Source organism: Monodon monoceros, unplaced genomic scaffold (genome assembly GCF_005190385.1).
Source record: "Monodon monoceros isolate NGI ecotype Baffin Bay Population unplaced genomic scaffold, NGI_Narwhal_1 Super_Scaffold_21, whole genome shotgun sequence".
Taxonomy (NCBI): domain Eukaryota; kingdom Metazoa; phylum Chordata; class Mammalia; order Artiodactyla; family Monodontidae; genus Monodon; species Monodon monoceros.
The window spans coordinates 93,129,927-93,143,333 of record NW_021703778.1 but is presented as its reverse complement, the minus strand read 5'-3'; the positions used below and the strand labels follow the sequence as shown (position 1 = coordinate 93,143,333).

The 13,407-nt window shown below is 35.7% G+C and overlaps 1 protein-coding gene across 1 annotated transcript in view; it reads left to right on the top strand.

Annotated features, from left to right (window-relative positions):
* Window positions 1–13,407, top strand: part of FAM98B (family with sequence similarity 98 member B) — a 35,094-nt gene that overhangs the window by 18,019 nt on the left and 3,668 nt on the right. The window contains exons 5-7 of the mRNA XM_029239606.1: window positions 413–493; window positions 1,094–1,210; window positions 12,629–12,796. Of these exons, the coding sequence (XP_029095439.1) occupies window positions 413–493; window positions 1,094–1,210; window positions 12,629–12,796 (366 nt within the window). The remainder of the gene's footprint in view (window positions 1–412; window positions 494–1,093; window positions 1,211–12,628; window positions 12,797–13,407) is intronic.

The following is a 13,407-nucleotide window of genomic DNA, read 5'->3' as shown; positions in this document are numbered from 1 at the left end:
GAATATTTAATGGAGTAAAACCAACATACTCAGCAAAGGTTTTAGTATCCCTTTTGAGAATTTGTCAGCATGTAAGAGCGTGCCATCTTAAGAAGAAACTCTGAATTTATTTCACATATAAATTATAGATTCTCTTAATAAAACCTTTTAGTAGCTACTTCTTTAGTTGTCCATGTACATTATTTCTTACTCTGGAAAAGGTGTGCTATAGCTTGAATTAATGTAACTAATGCTTCTTTGAGAAAGATACTCTGCATTGTAGTGATATTCTTTCCTATTATGTGAAGGTATATTTTAACTATTTCTCTTTAACATTTTATTAATTCTCTAGCATTCAAAGCGTTTTAAGCAAGAATAAGATCGTTTTAAATTAGGGATATACATTTTCACAATCTTTTATGTTTAATTTTAGGTGAAAGATATTCTCTCACAAGTCCAGAAAAATCACGTGGGAAAACCACTGCTGAAAATTGATTTAAATCTGGAACAGGCGGTAAGTCATCCCCCCACCTTTTTATTAGCTTTATGTAATTAAAGTAGTGAATATGACTTAATTTTATAGATGGACATCTAGATTTTACAGTGTGTAGCATGCATTTTTTATATTGGAGAATTAAAATGGAATGATATTCTAGAACAGTAGGTCCTAACATTTCTTCACTCAGATTATTAATTAAAAAAAAAAAACCCTGGCCAAAAGTATTTGTAGTGCCTAATATGTTAGCATAGTTGTAATTTGAAAAGTGTAGTAGCTCAACGCCAACAAGATGGGAAGTTGTTGGTATTTTCTTTCCTTATAGGTTCAGACTACTTTGCAAGTAGACGTTTTACTTAAATTAACATGTTTGATTGAAGATCAGGTAAACTGTACCAATTGTAGAGTTTAATTTGTATGTTTAGTATCTTCCGAATATTTTATATGTTCTATCAAATATCCTTATTTAAATAATTTACTGTAAAGTCTCATGGGATCAGAAAATGACCATCAAGTACCACCTTTTGAATTAATAGGAAGTATTGACCACAATTCTGAAATTTCTTTTCTGTGCATAATGAGTCTAAAGGTTATGGTTTTTGTTTCCATATTCTTTAGGAACAACTGGAAAGAATCAACGATGCCCTTTCCTGTGAATATGAGTGCCGTCGGCGGATGTTGATGAAACGATTAGATGTAACAGTGCAGTCCTTTGGATGGTCTGATAGAGCAAAGGTAAGGCTGTTTTTCCATTTGTGTCCTGTAGGTGGTACTCTGTGACAGCTCTTCAGGCTCTCTTGTCTGTTAGGTAACGATGCCACATTTGCACTTTATCACTCTGTCTGAAGCTCCTGCCCAGGCCAACTGCTGGTCTTAAATAATGATCCTGGTCTTGTATAAGTCCCTGTTTGCAAATATCTTAATTTCTCCCCATATCTTTCACATTTATTTAAAACTCATAGATGTTGTGATTTATGCAAGGATATACATAAAAGAAGGCATCATATGTGATAGTGAGATAGATATAGTGAGCAACTGGTCAAGAAAGAAGGATTTACTGCTAAACACCCTACAGTACACAGGATAGCCCTTCACAACAAGATCTGTCTGGTCCAAAAGATCAAAAGTAGCGGTTGACAAAATCTGTTTCTGATGATATGAGATCAGATTTTTCTTTATACATAATATATTGTTATTTTCATTCAACAAATAGTTGAATGCCTACTCTATTTCATGTACACATTAAAGGACATTTATTAAAACATATATTTGAACAGCAAGTGCAATGTGGCACACTGTACACAAAAAGAGGTGACTCTTCTGTAAGCATCATGCCTGTCTGCTTATTGTGCTTACTGTCACTTTGTTTATTTAACTAATGTGAGGTTCATTATTCCTTTTCAGCTTTGCAATCTGGTTAAAGTAACACATCACTCCTCAATGTTATCCTGTCTAAATCTCTGATAAATAGCGCCTGTCTGCAGAAAGCACCTGCTCAGAAGCAGTGTTAGACTCGCTGTTACTGTTAAGCTTGTGAGAGGTCACCCAGGCTGAGAGGAAAGAAATGAACAGACAAGCTGCTACTGTGTTCTGAAATGATGGGACTGAGGCCACGTATTCTCTGGTTTCTCTCCTCATGGTCTTTGCAGTCTTTCCAGTATAGTATGTCTCTCTTCCTATTCCACAGAGGGATTAAAACCCTTTTTTCCCATTTGATGTATGTCTAAATCCTTTTATTGAACTGTCGAAAAAGTAAAATACTGATTTTTTCTTCAGAAAAAAAAAAAGAAAGAAAGAAGGATTTAGGAATGAATCAGGTAGCACTGATGCCTGAACAAACCTTAAAGGTGGCTTAAGGCTGTGGAGTGTGTTCCAGTTGAAGAGGGCGTTGGAGGGTGGGGGCATTCCCAAATATGGATCTCTTCAGGTAGTTTTCTAGAGAGCTGTCACCCATCATTCCCATTTTATGCCTGTAATCTGTACCCAGGTGGCGTCTGGGATCCTCCACTCCAGACTGTAAGCTGGGACAATTACAGGAAAATATTTTCTTCCCCTGTTTGAGGGATCATTGTGTCCTGTGCTCCTTGATGTCCAGTGTCTGAAAATCACTGGTTCACGTGGGTTGTCCAGTTTTATAGTTGTTTCAGGTAGGAGGGTAAATCTGTGCCTGTTACTCTCAGATATTATTATTACATTCTTTGGATTAACTGGGTAGTTGTCCTGCCCCCATATTGTATCAACTGGGGTCATTTATGCAGCTTCATTCAACTGATACCTGGGCTGGGTTGGGCTGGAACATCCAAGACGGTTGCCTCACATGTCTAGGTTTTGCTAACTGTTTCTTGGGGTGCTTCACTTGTCATCTTGGCCCTTAGGCGGTCTCTCTCTCCATGTGGTGCCCCACATTGGTTTCCTATGGCTGCTGTAATAAATTACCACAAACTTCGTGGTTTAAATAATACACATTTATTTTCTTACAGATCTAGAGATCAGAAGTCCTAAAATGAAGGTATTGGCAGGGTTGCATTCCTCCCGGACACTTCAGGGGAGAACCTGTTTCCTTGCATTTACTAGCTTCCAGATACCACCTGTGTACCTCGAGTCATGACCTCATCCTCCATCTTCAAAATCAATAGTGTAGGGTCTTCCATTCTTTCTCCTTCTGCTTCCATTGTCACACACCTTCTGCTGTCTCTCTCTTATCAGGAGCCTTGTGATTACACTGGGCTTACCCAGATAATCCATCTCAAGATTCCTAACTTAACTCACATCTGTATCTTCAAGGTGACATATTCACAGGGTTCAGGGATTAGGATGTGGAGATCTCGGGGGAGCCATTCTGTTTACCAGGTGTCTTCTAATTGGAGTTTATTTTTTTCCTGCATTGTATTTCGTTATCATATGCGGCTGCTGCTTTTTCCTTTTCTTTTTCTCTTTTTAAAATATACTTTTAAAAATCAAGTATTCTAATGAGTCCTCTTTTCTATACTTTCCCTCCTAAAAGCTTGTATCCTTCTACTGCAGTTTGGGCTGTTTGCGTGCCTATCCTTGGCTACTCCACTATTTCCTGGATTCCATGGCCTTCTCTTTCATTGTTTATTCCCTCAATCTGCCGTAATCCACAAATAACTTCCTAACAAAGGGTGCATAGGAGTGATTTTCTCTGAACCCTTGAATTCTGAAAGTGTTTATTCTCCTGCCACATTTGATTGATAGTTTAGGTAAATATAAAGTTCTAGGTGGAAAACATTTTTCTCTAAGAATATTGAAGGCAAAAAAAAAAAGAATATTGAAGGCATTGCTTCATTGTTTTCTAGCATATAGTGCTGCTGTTGAGAAACCCAGTGCCATTGCCTGTCCTTTTGAATGACCTTTTATTTTTCACTGGGAGCTTTTGGACCCTCTTCTTTTTTTTTTTTTGAGAATTACATTTTATTTGACAGACTTGCTGAGGACTTAAGCCTGGAAGACAGCCTCTCAGATGACTCTGAGGGACTGCCCTGAAGAGGTAAGGGAGGAACCAGGATATATAGGAGTTTTTGCAAGGAACCAGGTAGTAGGAACATCAAAAGATCATTGTTAAAAAAAAAAAAGAAAGAAAAAAAGATCATTGTTAATTAAAGAAAAACAGGGACTTCCCTGGTGGTTGGGCTCTCTTCTTTATCCTTGGAGTTCTGAAATTTCACAGCATATGTCAGTCTGGGTCTTCCTGAGTTCATTGTGCTAAACATTAGGTGGGCATTTCAATCTGTAGACTCTTAGCTTTTATATTTCTCTTTATTAATTTCTTCCCTTTTGTTTTCTCTTTCTGAAACTCTTGTTATTCAGATATTAGACCCCCCTGGATAGATCCACTTGAGTTGCTTTATTTTTTTTCTCATTTTCTGTCTCTTCCTTTTTGATTGACTTTCTTGGAAATGTCCTCAATTTTATTTTGTGCTTGGCACTAAATTTTTGTTTCAGCCATCATTTTTTCATTTCCAGGAATTCTTTTTGCTTCTTGTGTTTTCCTTTTTCATGTTTTTTTTTTCTTGTTTTATGAACGTGCTATCTTCTTCAATGGGGATGAAAAATTTTTTTTAAAAAGTTTTTTTTTTTTTTCCCCTTTATTTCTGTCTCTTCCAGGGCAATTTTTGGTTTGTTTTTCTTGGTCTCTCTCTCGTCGTGGCTTTCTTCAAATCATGATGGTCCTTTGTTGTCCATATAAGAGAAGACACTGAAAAACTGATTGGGAACTGTAGTCGTTGATCAGGATTGTTGATGTCAGACTTTGGAGCTGCCTCCTGTGCTGTGGAAATTCCTGATGCTCGTTTGAAGAAGTCTTTTCTCTGTAGCTGCTCAGTGTTTCAAGAAGGGAAGCCTCATTTTTTTTTCTATACATTATTCTCCTTTGGCCAGAGGAGGAGGAGGAGTGGCAACATGGCACCAGGGGTTGGAAGAATAGACTATTCCACAAATAGACAGTTAACCCCTATTTTTGGCTCCCAGTTGCATTTTCTGAGATGTTGGTTCCCTTCTTACCTGTATCCCCTTTTTCCATTCTGTTTATTGTAGTATATGTGTATTTTTTGAAAAAAATAGTGTGTTTGAGAAAATACCTTTAGGAAATATCTTGATATCTTCTCATCTTGGTCTTTTTTCATCATGTTTTAGGACAAGGAGGTTGTGTTTTTGTTGTTTTTCCCTTAGTCCGGAAGATTTTTTAAATATCTTTTTTCTCAGAGTATAGGTCAAATTTTGGCCTTTCATGCCATCCTTTTCAATTGATTATATGAGTATATACATTTATACCCTGAGTTTTCTTTTCTTGTTAAATTTAATATATCTTTATCTTATTCTCCCTATTTCATATGTCTGATGTTGAATGACTCATCAAATATTGTTCTGCAGCATTTAAAATCTTTTGCATACAGATATACTCTATTGATTGACATTGAGTTTTCCTTTAATTTTGTCTCCTTTGACCCTGTAATGAAATTTTTGGCAGCTAAATTTTTGTTCATGTCCATGATATATTCCTAAAAGTGGAATTCCTTGATCAAAGAATATGCATTATAATGCTTTTGATGCACACTCTAGAGTTGCCCTTCAAAAAGATTATACATGTTTATTAGTATGGTTAATCTGATTTCTCTGTTACTTTGCTGGTATTGAAATAGGACTGAGTATACTTTTATAGTTTGCTTTTTTTTTTTTTTTTTTTTTACTGAATATATTGTGATCATTGTCCCATATCTCTAAAAGTTCTATTTTGGTGTCCTTTTAAAATTAATTTTTAATTTATTTCTTATTTTTTGAGTTATAATTTACCATCTTAAAGTGTACAGTTCAGTGGTTTTTAGTATATTCACTGTATTCTGTGCCATTATCTAATTCCACAACGTTTCCCTCACCGCCAAAAGAAACATGCACCTATTAGTGGTCATTTGCTGTACCTTCAACTTCCTTTTCTGACACTCACTACTATAACCTACTTTCTGTCTCTTTGGATTTGCCTGTTCTGGATATTTCATATATATAAGGAGTCATACAATATGTGGCTTTTTATGTCTGGCTTCTTAGCATAATGCTTTCAAGGTTCATCCATGTTGTCCCATGTAACTGCACAATCAGCCCTCCATGTCTGCAGATGTGAAACCCATGGATTCCTAGGGATTCCTAAATGGAAATTTACTGTGTGAAAGATTATGACTCTTAATGCTCTTGATTCACATCACCAAATTGTTTTTTATAAAGTTTGTATGAATTTAAGCTCCTACAAGTAGGGTAAATGAAATTTTGCCTTCACTTTAGCTTCTTTAATATTTAGAATATTATCAATTTTATGGCTAACTTGATGGTTAAAAAAGACTAAATTGTTTTAATTTGTATATTTGTTATTAGTGGTACAGCTGAATTTTTTTCATAAGCTTATTAGTCATTTGAATTTCCTCTTTTTTGAAATTTCTATTTGTGTCTTGTCTTTTTTTTCCCTTAAGGTCTTCCTGTTTTCCTTCTGATTGAGCTTTTTATATATTAAGGAAGTTAGCTAGTTGCTTTATTTGTTGAAAATATTTTCCCCAGTGGTCTTTTGTTTTATGTCTTTTGATGTGCAGAAGTTTTAGTCTATAATATGGTTAAGTTTTTCAGTTTAAAATAAAACTTTAAACAGTGAACTCTTTTTAAAAATTTATAATTAACTTTTTTATTGGAGTGTAGTTGATTTACAGTGTGGTGTGAGTTTCTGCTGTACAGCAAAGTGAGTCAGTTATACATATACCTATATCCACTCTTTTTTAGACTGTATTCCCATATAGGTCATTACAGAGTACTGAATAGAGTTCCCTGTGCTATAAGGTAGGTTCTTATTAGTTATCTATTTTATATATAGTAGTGTGTATATGTCAGTCCGAATCTCCCAATTTATCCCTTCCCCCTCCCTTTCCCCCTTGGTAACCACAAGTTTGTTTTCTACATCTGTGACTCGATTTCTGTTTTGTAAATAGGTTCTTTTGTACGATTTTTTTGGATTCCACATATAAGTGATATCATATGATACTTGTCTTTCTCTGCCTGACTTACTTACTATGATAAACTCTAGGTCCATCCATGTTGCTGCAGATGGCATTATTTCATTCTTTTTTATGGCTGAGTAATGTTTAATTGTATATAGGTACCACATCTTCGTTATCCATTCCTCTTTTGATGGACATTTAGGTTGCTTCCATGTCCTGGCTATTGTAAATAGTGCTGCAGTGAACATTGGGGTGCATGTACCCTTTCTAATTATGGTTTTCTCCAGATATATGCCTATGAGTGGGATTGCTAGATCATATGGTAGCTCTACTTTTAGTTTTTTAAGGAATCTCCATACTGTTCTCCATAGTGGCTGTACCAATTTACATTCCCATTAACAGTGTAGGAGGGTTCCCTTTTCTCCACTCCCTCTCCATCATTTATTGTTTGTAGATTTTTTGACGATGGCCATTCTAACAAGTGTGAGGTGATACCTCATTGTAGTTTTGATTTGCATTTCTCTAATAATTAGTGATATTGAGCATCTTTTCATGTGCTTTTTTTTTTTTTGCATACAAATTCTTGACCTTATATATTCATTTTGTCATTTTTTTCCCTGCCTGTAATGGGTTTCTTAACACGAAGTCAGTCCATGCCCAGGATTTCTTTTTTTTTGTTCATCAACATTAGACTGTATTTTGCATTTATATAATAAAATATAGAAGACAATAAAAATAAGTGAGTATTGCTATAAGCAACAACAGAAATAAAACTCGTGCAATATTCAGCAAAACAAGGCAGACATAAAATGATATACATCGTATGGTTTCTTCTTAAAAAATTCAAAACTGGGCAAAACAAATTTATGGTGAAGGTAGTAGTGATTATGGGAGCAGAAAGCAGGGTTCATGACCAGGAAATAGTATAAGGAAGGCTTCCGAGGTGCTGGGAAAGTTCTGTTTCTTGATCTGAGTAGTGGTTATACTAGTGGGAGTTCAGATAACTCACATAAGTCATAAGTTTATAGTTAAACTTACGACTTATACACTTTTCTCTGTGTTATAACTTATTAAGAAAGCTAAGACAAAAGCCTTATTTAGTTCATTAAGATCAGCAGTTGTCAAAGAATTACTGAATATTATTTTAGACACAAAGTTCAAGGAAGTGTCTTAGGTGATCAAAGATTCCAAGTCCATTCCACTATCAAATATATTTTTTTTTCTTATTAGTCATCCATTTTATACACATCAGTGTATACATGTCAATCCCAATCTCCCAGTTCATCACACCACTCCCGCACCACACCACTTTCCCCCCTTGGTGTCCATATGTTTTTTCTCTGCTTCTCTGTCTCAATTTCTGCTCAGCAAACCAGATCATCTGTACCATTTTCTAGGTTCCACATATATGCGTTAATATACGATATTTGTTTTTCTCTTTCTGACTTCACTCTGTACGACAGTCTCTAGTTCCATCCACGTTTCAACAAATGACCTAATTTCGTTCCATTTTATGGCTGAGTAATATTTCATTGTGTATATGTACCACATCTTCTTTATCCATTCGTCTGTCGATGGGCATTTAGGTTGCTTCCATGACCTGGCTATTGTAAATAGTGCTGCAATGAACATTGGGGTGCATGTATCTTTGAATCATGGTTTTCTCTGGCTATATGCCCAGGAGTGGGATTGCGGGGTCATGTGGTAATTCTATTTTTAGTTTTTTGAGGAACCTCCATACTGTTCTCCATAGTGGCTGTATCAATTTACATTCCCACCAACAGTGCAAAAGGGTTCCCTTTTCTCCACACCCTCTCCAGCATTTGTTGTATGTAGATTTTTTGATGATGGCCATAACAAGTGTGAGGTGATACCTCACTGTAGTTTTGATTTGCATTCTCTAATAATTAGTGATATTGAGCATCTTTTCATGTGCTTTTTAGCCATCTGTATGTCTTCTTTGGAGAAATGTCTATTTAGATCTTCTGCCCATTTGTTGATTGGGTTGTTTGTTTTTTTGATATTAGGCTGCATGAGCGGTTTGTATATTTTGGAGATTAATCCCTTGTCAGTCAGTTTGTTTGCAAATATTTTCTCCCATTCTGTGCATTTTCTTTTAGTTTTGTTGATGATTTCCTTTGCCGTTCAAAAGCTTTTAAGTTTCATTAGGTCCCATTTGTTTTTATTTTCATTACTCTTGGAGGAGGATCAAAAAAGATCTTGCTGCAGTTTATGTCAGTGTTCTGCATATGTTTTCCTCTAAGAGTTTTATAGTATCTGGTCTTACATTTAAGTCTTTAATCCATTTTGAGTTTATTTTTGTGTATGGTGTTAGGGAATGTGCTAATTTCATTCTTTTACATGTAGCTGTCCAGTTTCCCCAGCATCTCTTATTGAAGAGACTGTCTTTTCTCCAGTATATAGTCTTGCCTCCTTTGTCGTAGATTAGGTGACCATGGGTATGTGAGTTTATCTCTGGGCTTTCTATACTGTTCCATTAATCTATATTTCTGTTTCTGTGCCAGTACCATACTGTTTTGATTACTGTAGCTTTGTAGTATAGTCTGAAGTCAGGGAGCCTGATTCCTCCAGCTCCGTTTTCCTTTCTCAAGATTGCCTTGGCTATTCAGGATCTTTTGTGTCTCCATACAAATTGTAACATTTTCTTGTTCTAATTCTGTGAAAAATGCTATTGATAATTTGATAGGGATTGCATCGAATCTGTGGATTACTTTGGGTAGTATAGTCATTTTGACAATATTGATTCTTCCAATCCAAGAACATGGTATATCTTTCCATCTGTTTGTGTCATCTTTGATTTCTTTCATCAATATCTTACAGTTTTCTGAGTACAGGTCTTTTGCCTCCTGAGTACAGGTATTTTATGTGATGGTAGATGGGATTGTTTCCCTAATTTCTCTTTCTGATCTTTAATTGTTAATGTATAGGAATGCAAGAAATATCTGTGTATTAATTTTATATCCTACAACTTTACCAAATTCATTGATGAGCTCTAGTAGTTTTCTGGTAGCATCTTTAGGATTTTCTATGTATAGTATCATGTCATCTGCAAACAGTGATAGTTTTACTTCTTTTCCTATTTGGATTCCTTTTATTTCTTTTTCTTCTCTGATTGCCATGGCTAGGACTTTTAAATCTATGTTGAATAAAAGTGGAGACAGTGAACATCCTTGTCTTGTTCTTGATCTTAGAGGAAATGCTTTCAGTTTTTCACTATTGAGAATGATGTTTGCTGTGGGTTTGTTGTATATGGCCTTTACTATGTTGAGATATGCTTCCTCTGTGTCCACTTTCTGGAGAGTTTGTATCATAGATGGGTGTTGATTTTTGTCAGAAGCTTTTTCTGCATCTATTGAGATGGTCATATGGTTTTTATTCTTCAGTTTGTTAATGTCGTGTATCACATTGATTGATTTATGTATGTTGAAGAATCCTTATATCCCTGGGATAAATCCCACTTGATCATGGTGTATGATTGTTTTAATGTGTTGTTGCATTTAGTTTACTAGTATTTTGTTGAGGATTTTTGCATCTATATTCATCAGTGATATTGGCCTGTAATTTTCTTTTTTTGTGATATCTTTGTCTGGTTTTGGTATCAGGGTGATGGTGGCCTTGTAGAATGAGCTTGGGGGTTGTTACTTTCTCTGCAAGTTTGAGAAGGATAGGTGTTAACCCTTCTCTAAATGTTTGACAGAATTCGCCTGTGAAGCTATCTGGTCCTGGACTTTTGTTTGTTGGACGTTTTAAAATCACTGTTTTAATTTCAGTACTTGTGATTGATGTGCTCATATTTTCTATTTCTTCCTGGTTCAGTCTTGGAAGCTTGTATCTTTTTGAGAATTTGTCCATTTCTTCTAGGTTGTCCATTTTATTGGCATATAGTTGCTTATAGTTAAACAATGAACTCTTTATTATATTTGGAATCCCCTTAGTTATATGTTGATTATTATTATTATTTTACAAATAGACAGCAGTTCATTGCAGCACCATTTAAAAAATCTATTTCTTTTCTCATTGCTCTTTTTTTTAATGTTTTAATATTCTTTATTTTTAGAGCAGTTAAAGGTTCATAGCAATACTGAACAGAAGGTTTTGAGATTTCCATTTACCTCCTGCCCCCACACACATAACCTGCCCATCGTCGTCCCCCATGAGAGCAGTAAATTTTTGCAGCTGATGAACCTACATTGATACATCATTATTATCCAAAGTCCCATAGTTTATATTAGGTGTCACTCTTGGTGCTGCACATTCTATGGTTTTGAAAAAATACACAAAGACATGTATCCACCATTGTAGTATCATACAGAATATTTTCACTGCCAGAAAAATCTTCTCTGCTTTGCCTATTCTTCCCTCCCTCCGCACAACCCCTGGCAACCCATTTAATCTTTTTACTATCTCTATAGTTTTGCTTTTTCCAGAATGTCATATAGTTGAAGTCATACAGATTATTATTTTCAGATTAGCTTCTTTCACTTAATAATAGACATTTAAGTTTCCTTCATGCCTTTTTGTCTCACTGATCTTTGATGCCTCATCATTTATTGCATTCATGCATTTATGAGGCCCTGAATCTCAGTTGCCTCTTTTGTTTCATCAGTCTATTCCCCCTACCAGTTCCATTTAATTAGACTGAGGTACGATAGTATAGTGTTATCTATACAACCACTCTAAAAGGATGTTTTGAAGATTAAAGATACGATATTAGATGAAGAATAAATAGCTTGGCTCATTTAACAAGTAGTCAGTGAATGTTAACTCTTAAGGCAATGATGATTTAGAGATCCCCTACCTCCCTGCCCACCACTCCCCCCCAAAAAATATTCCAGTAGGACTGCAATAAATCTATAAGTTAATTTTGAGGGAAACCAACAATACTCAATGTCCCCATCCAGAAACTTGGTATTTCTGTTTATTCAAGTTTTACTTCTGTTTTTGTAGATTTACTAATGTTTTCTTCTTAAAGGTTCTGTGTGTGTTTTTGGTACAGCTATTTTTAGGTATTTTGCTTTTTGTTAATATGAATGGGATTTTTTTTCGTTACTTTTTAAATGAATTGTTATTGGTAGTTATGTAGTCTTTTAGCATCTGTTGGGCTTTTTTTTTTTCTCATTCTACTTACAGATTATCAGATATTTGAATGTTTTGCTCTTCTCTGTTTCTTTGCTTGTGTTATTATCTCCTTTTTTTCTTTCTGAAGATTATGGTTGCCATCGCCCTTTTTTAAAATTAATTAATTAATTTGGCTGCATTGGGTCTTAGTTGTGGCACGCGGGATCTTTGCAGCATGCAGGATCTTTAGTTGCAGCATGCAGGATCTTCATTATAGTACGTGGGATCTTTAGTTGTGGCATGCAGGATCTTTAGTGTGGCATGCAGGATCTTTTGTTATTGCGTGCGGACTTCTCAGTTGCAGCGCACGGGCTCTAGAGCGCGTGGGCTGAGTAGTTGGGGTACGCAGGCTGAGTTGCCCCACGGCATGTGGGATCTTAGTTCCCTGACCAGGGATGGAACCCACGTCCCCTGCATTGGAAGGTGGAGTCTTAACCACTGGACCACCAGGGAAGTCCCACCATTGCTCTTTCATTGAAATGTTCTTTGGTTCCTTTTTTCCCTGAATTTTGTCATTTAGATAAAAACAGATGACATAGCAAGAATTTACCAGCCTAAGCGCTACGCTTTGTCACCCAAGACAACAATAACCTTGGCACATCTACTTGCTGCCCGTGAAGATCTATCCAAGATCATCAGGACAAGTAGTGGCTCCAGCCGGGAGAAGACAGCATGTGCCATTAATAAGGTTGGTTTTTCTTTCAGTAACAGTGGATGATGAATTTATAATATCCTTGTTTGATGTTTTTACAGATTTAATCCATTTTTCTTTTAATCCTAGTGAACTCCTAGAAAAGAGAGTGGTGGAGGGGCTTCAGTCAATTTAGGCTTAGTAATGTTTTCTGTGTGCATGTTTGTTTGAATTTCTGTATTCATAAATTAAACCACAGCTTTATCTGAATTAGAGGAATTAAGAATTATTTTTATGAATAGCATTAGCAAGAATTATTTGCCTTCTTTCCAATAATGTAATCATTTTTTGTCAGTAAAAATCTGTAGGAGTCATTTCGGGTACTCACATATTCCTTAGATCCTTGGTGTAGAGGGAGGAGTCCATGCTTTGGGTTCACATCCTCGCTCTATCATTTACTTAGAGCAGTCACCTTGGGCAAGTTGCGGAATCTCTTGGAGGTTCCATTTCCTGATTCAGAGTATAGATCCATTGCTCTGACAGTAGTCTTAAATAAGCTCAAAGTCTGAATTTTTTACTTTACGACAGCAGCATTAACAATAAACTAATTTAGAATGTTTATATTAGCTTGATTAGCATATACTTACTCTTTATTTAGATAGATCACT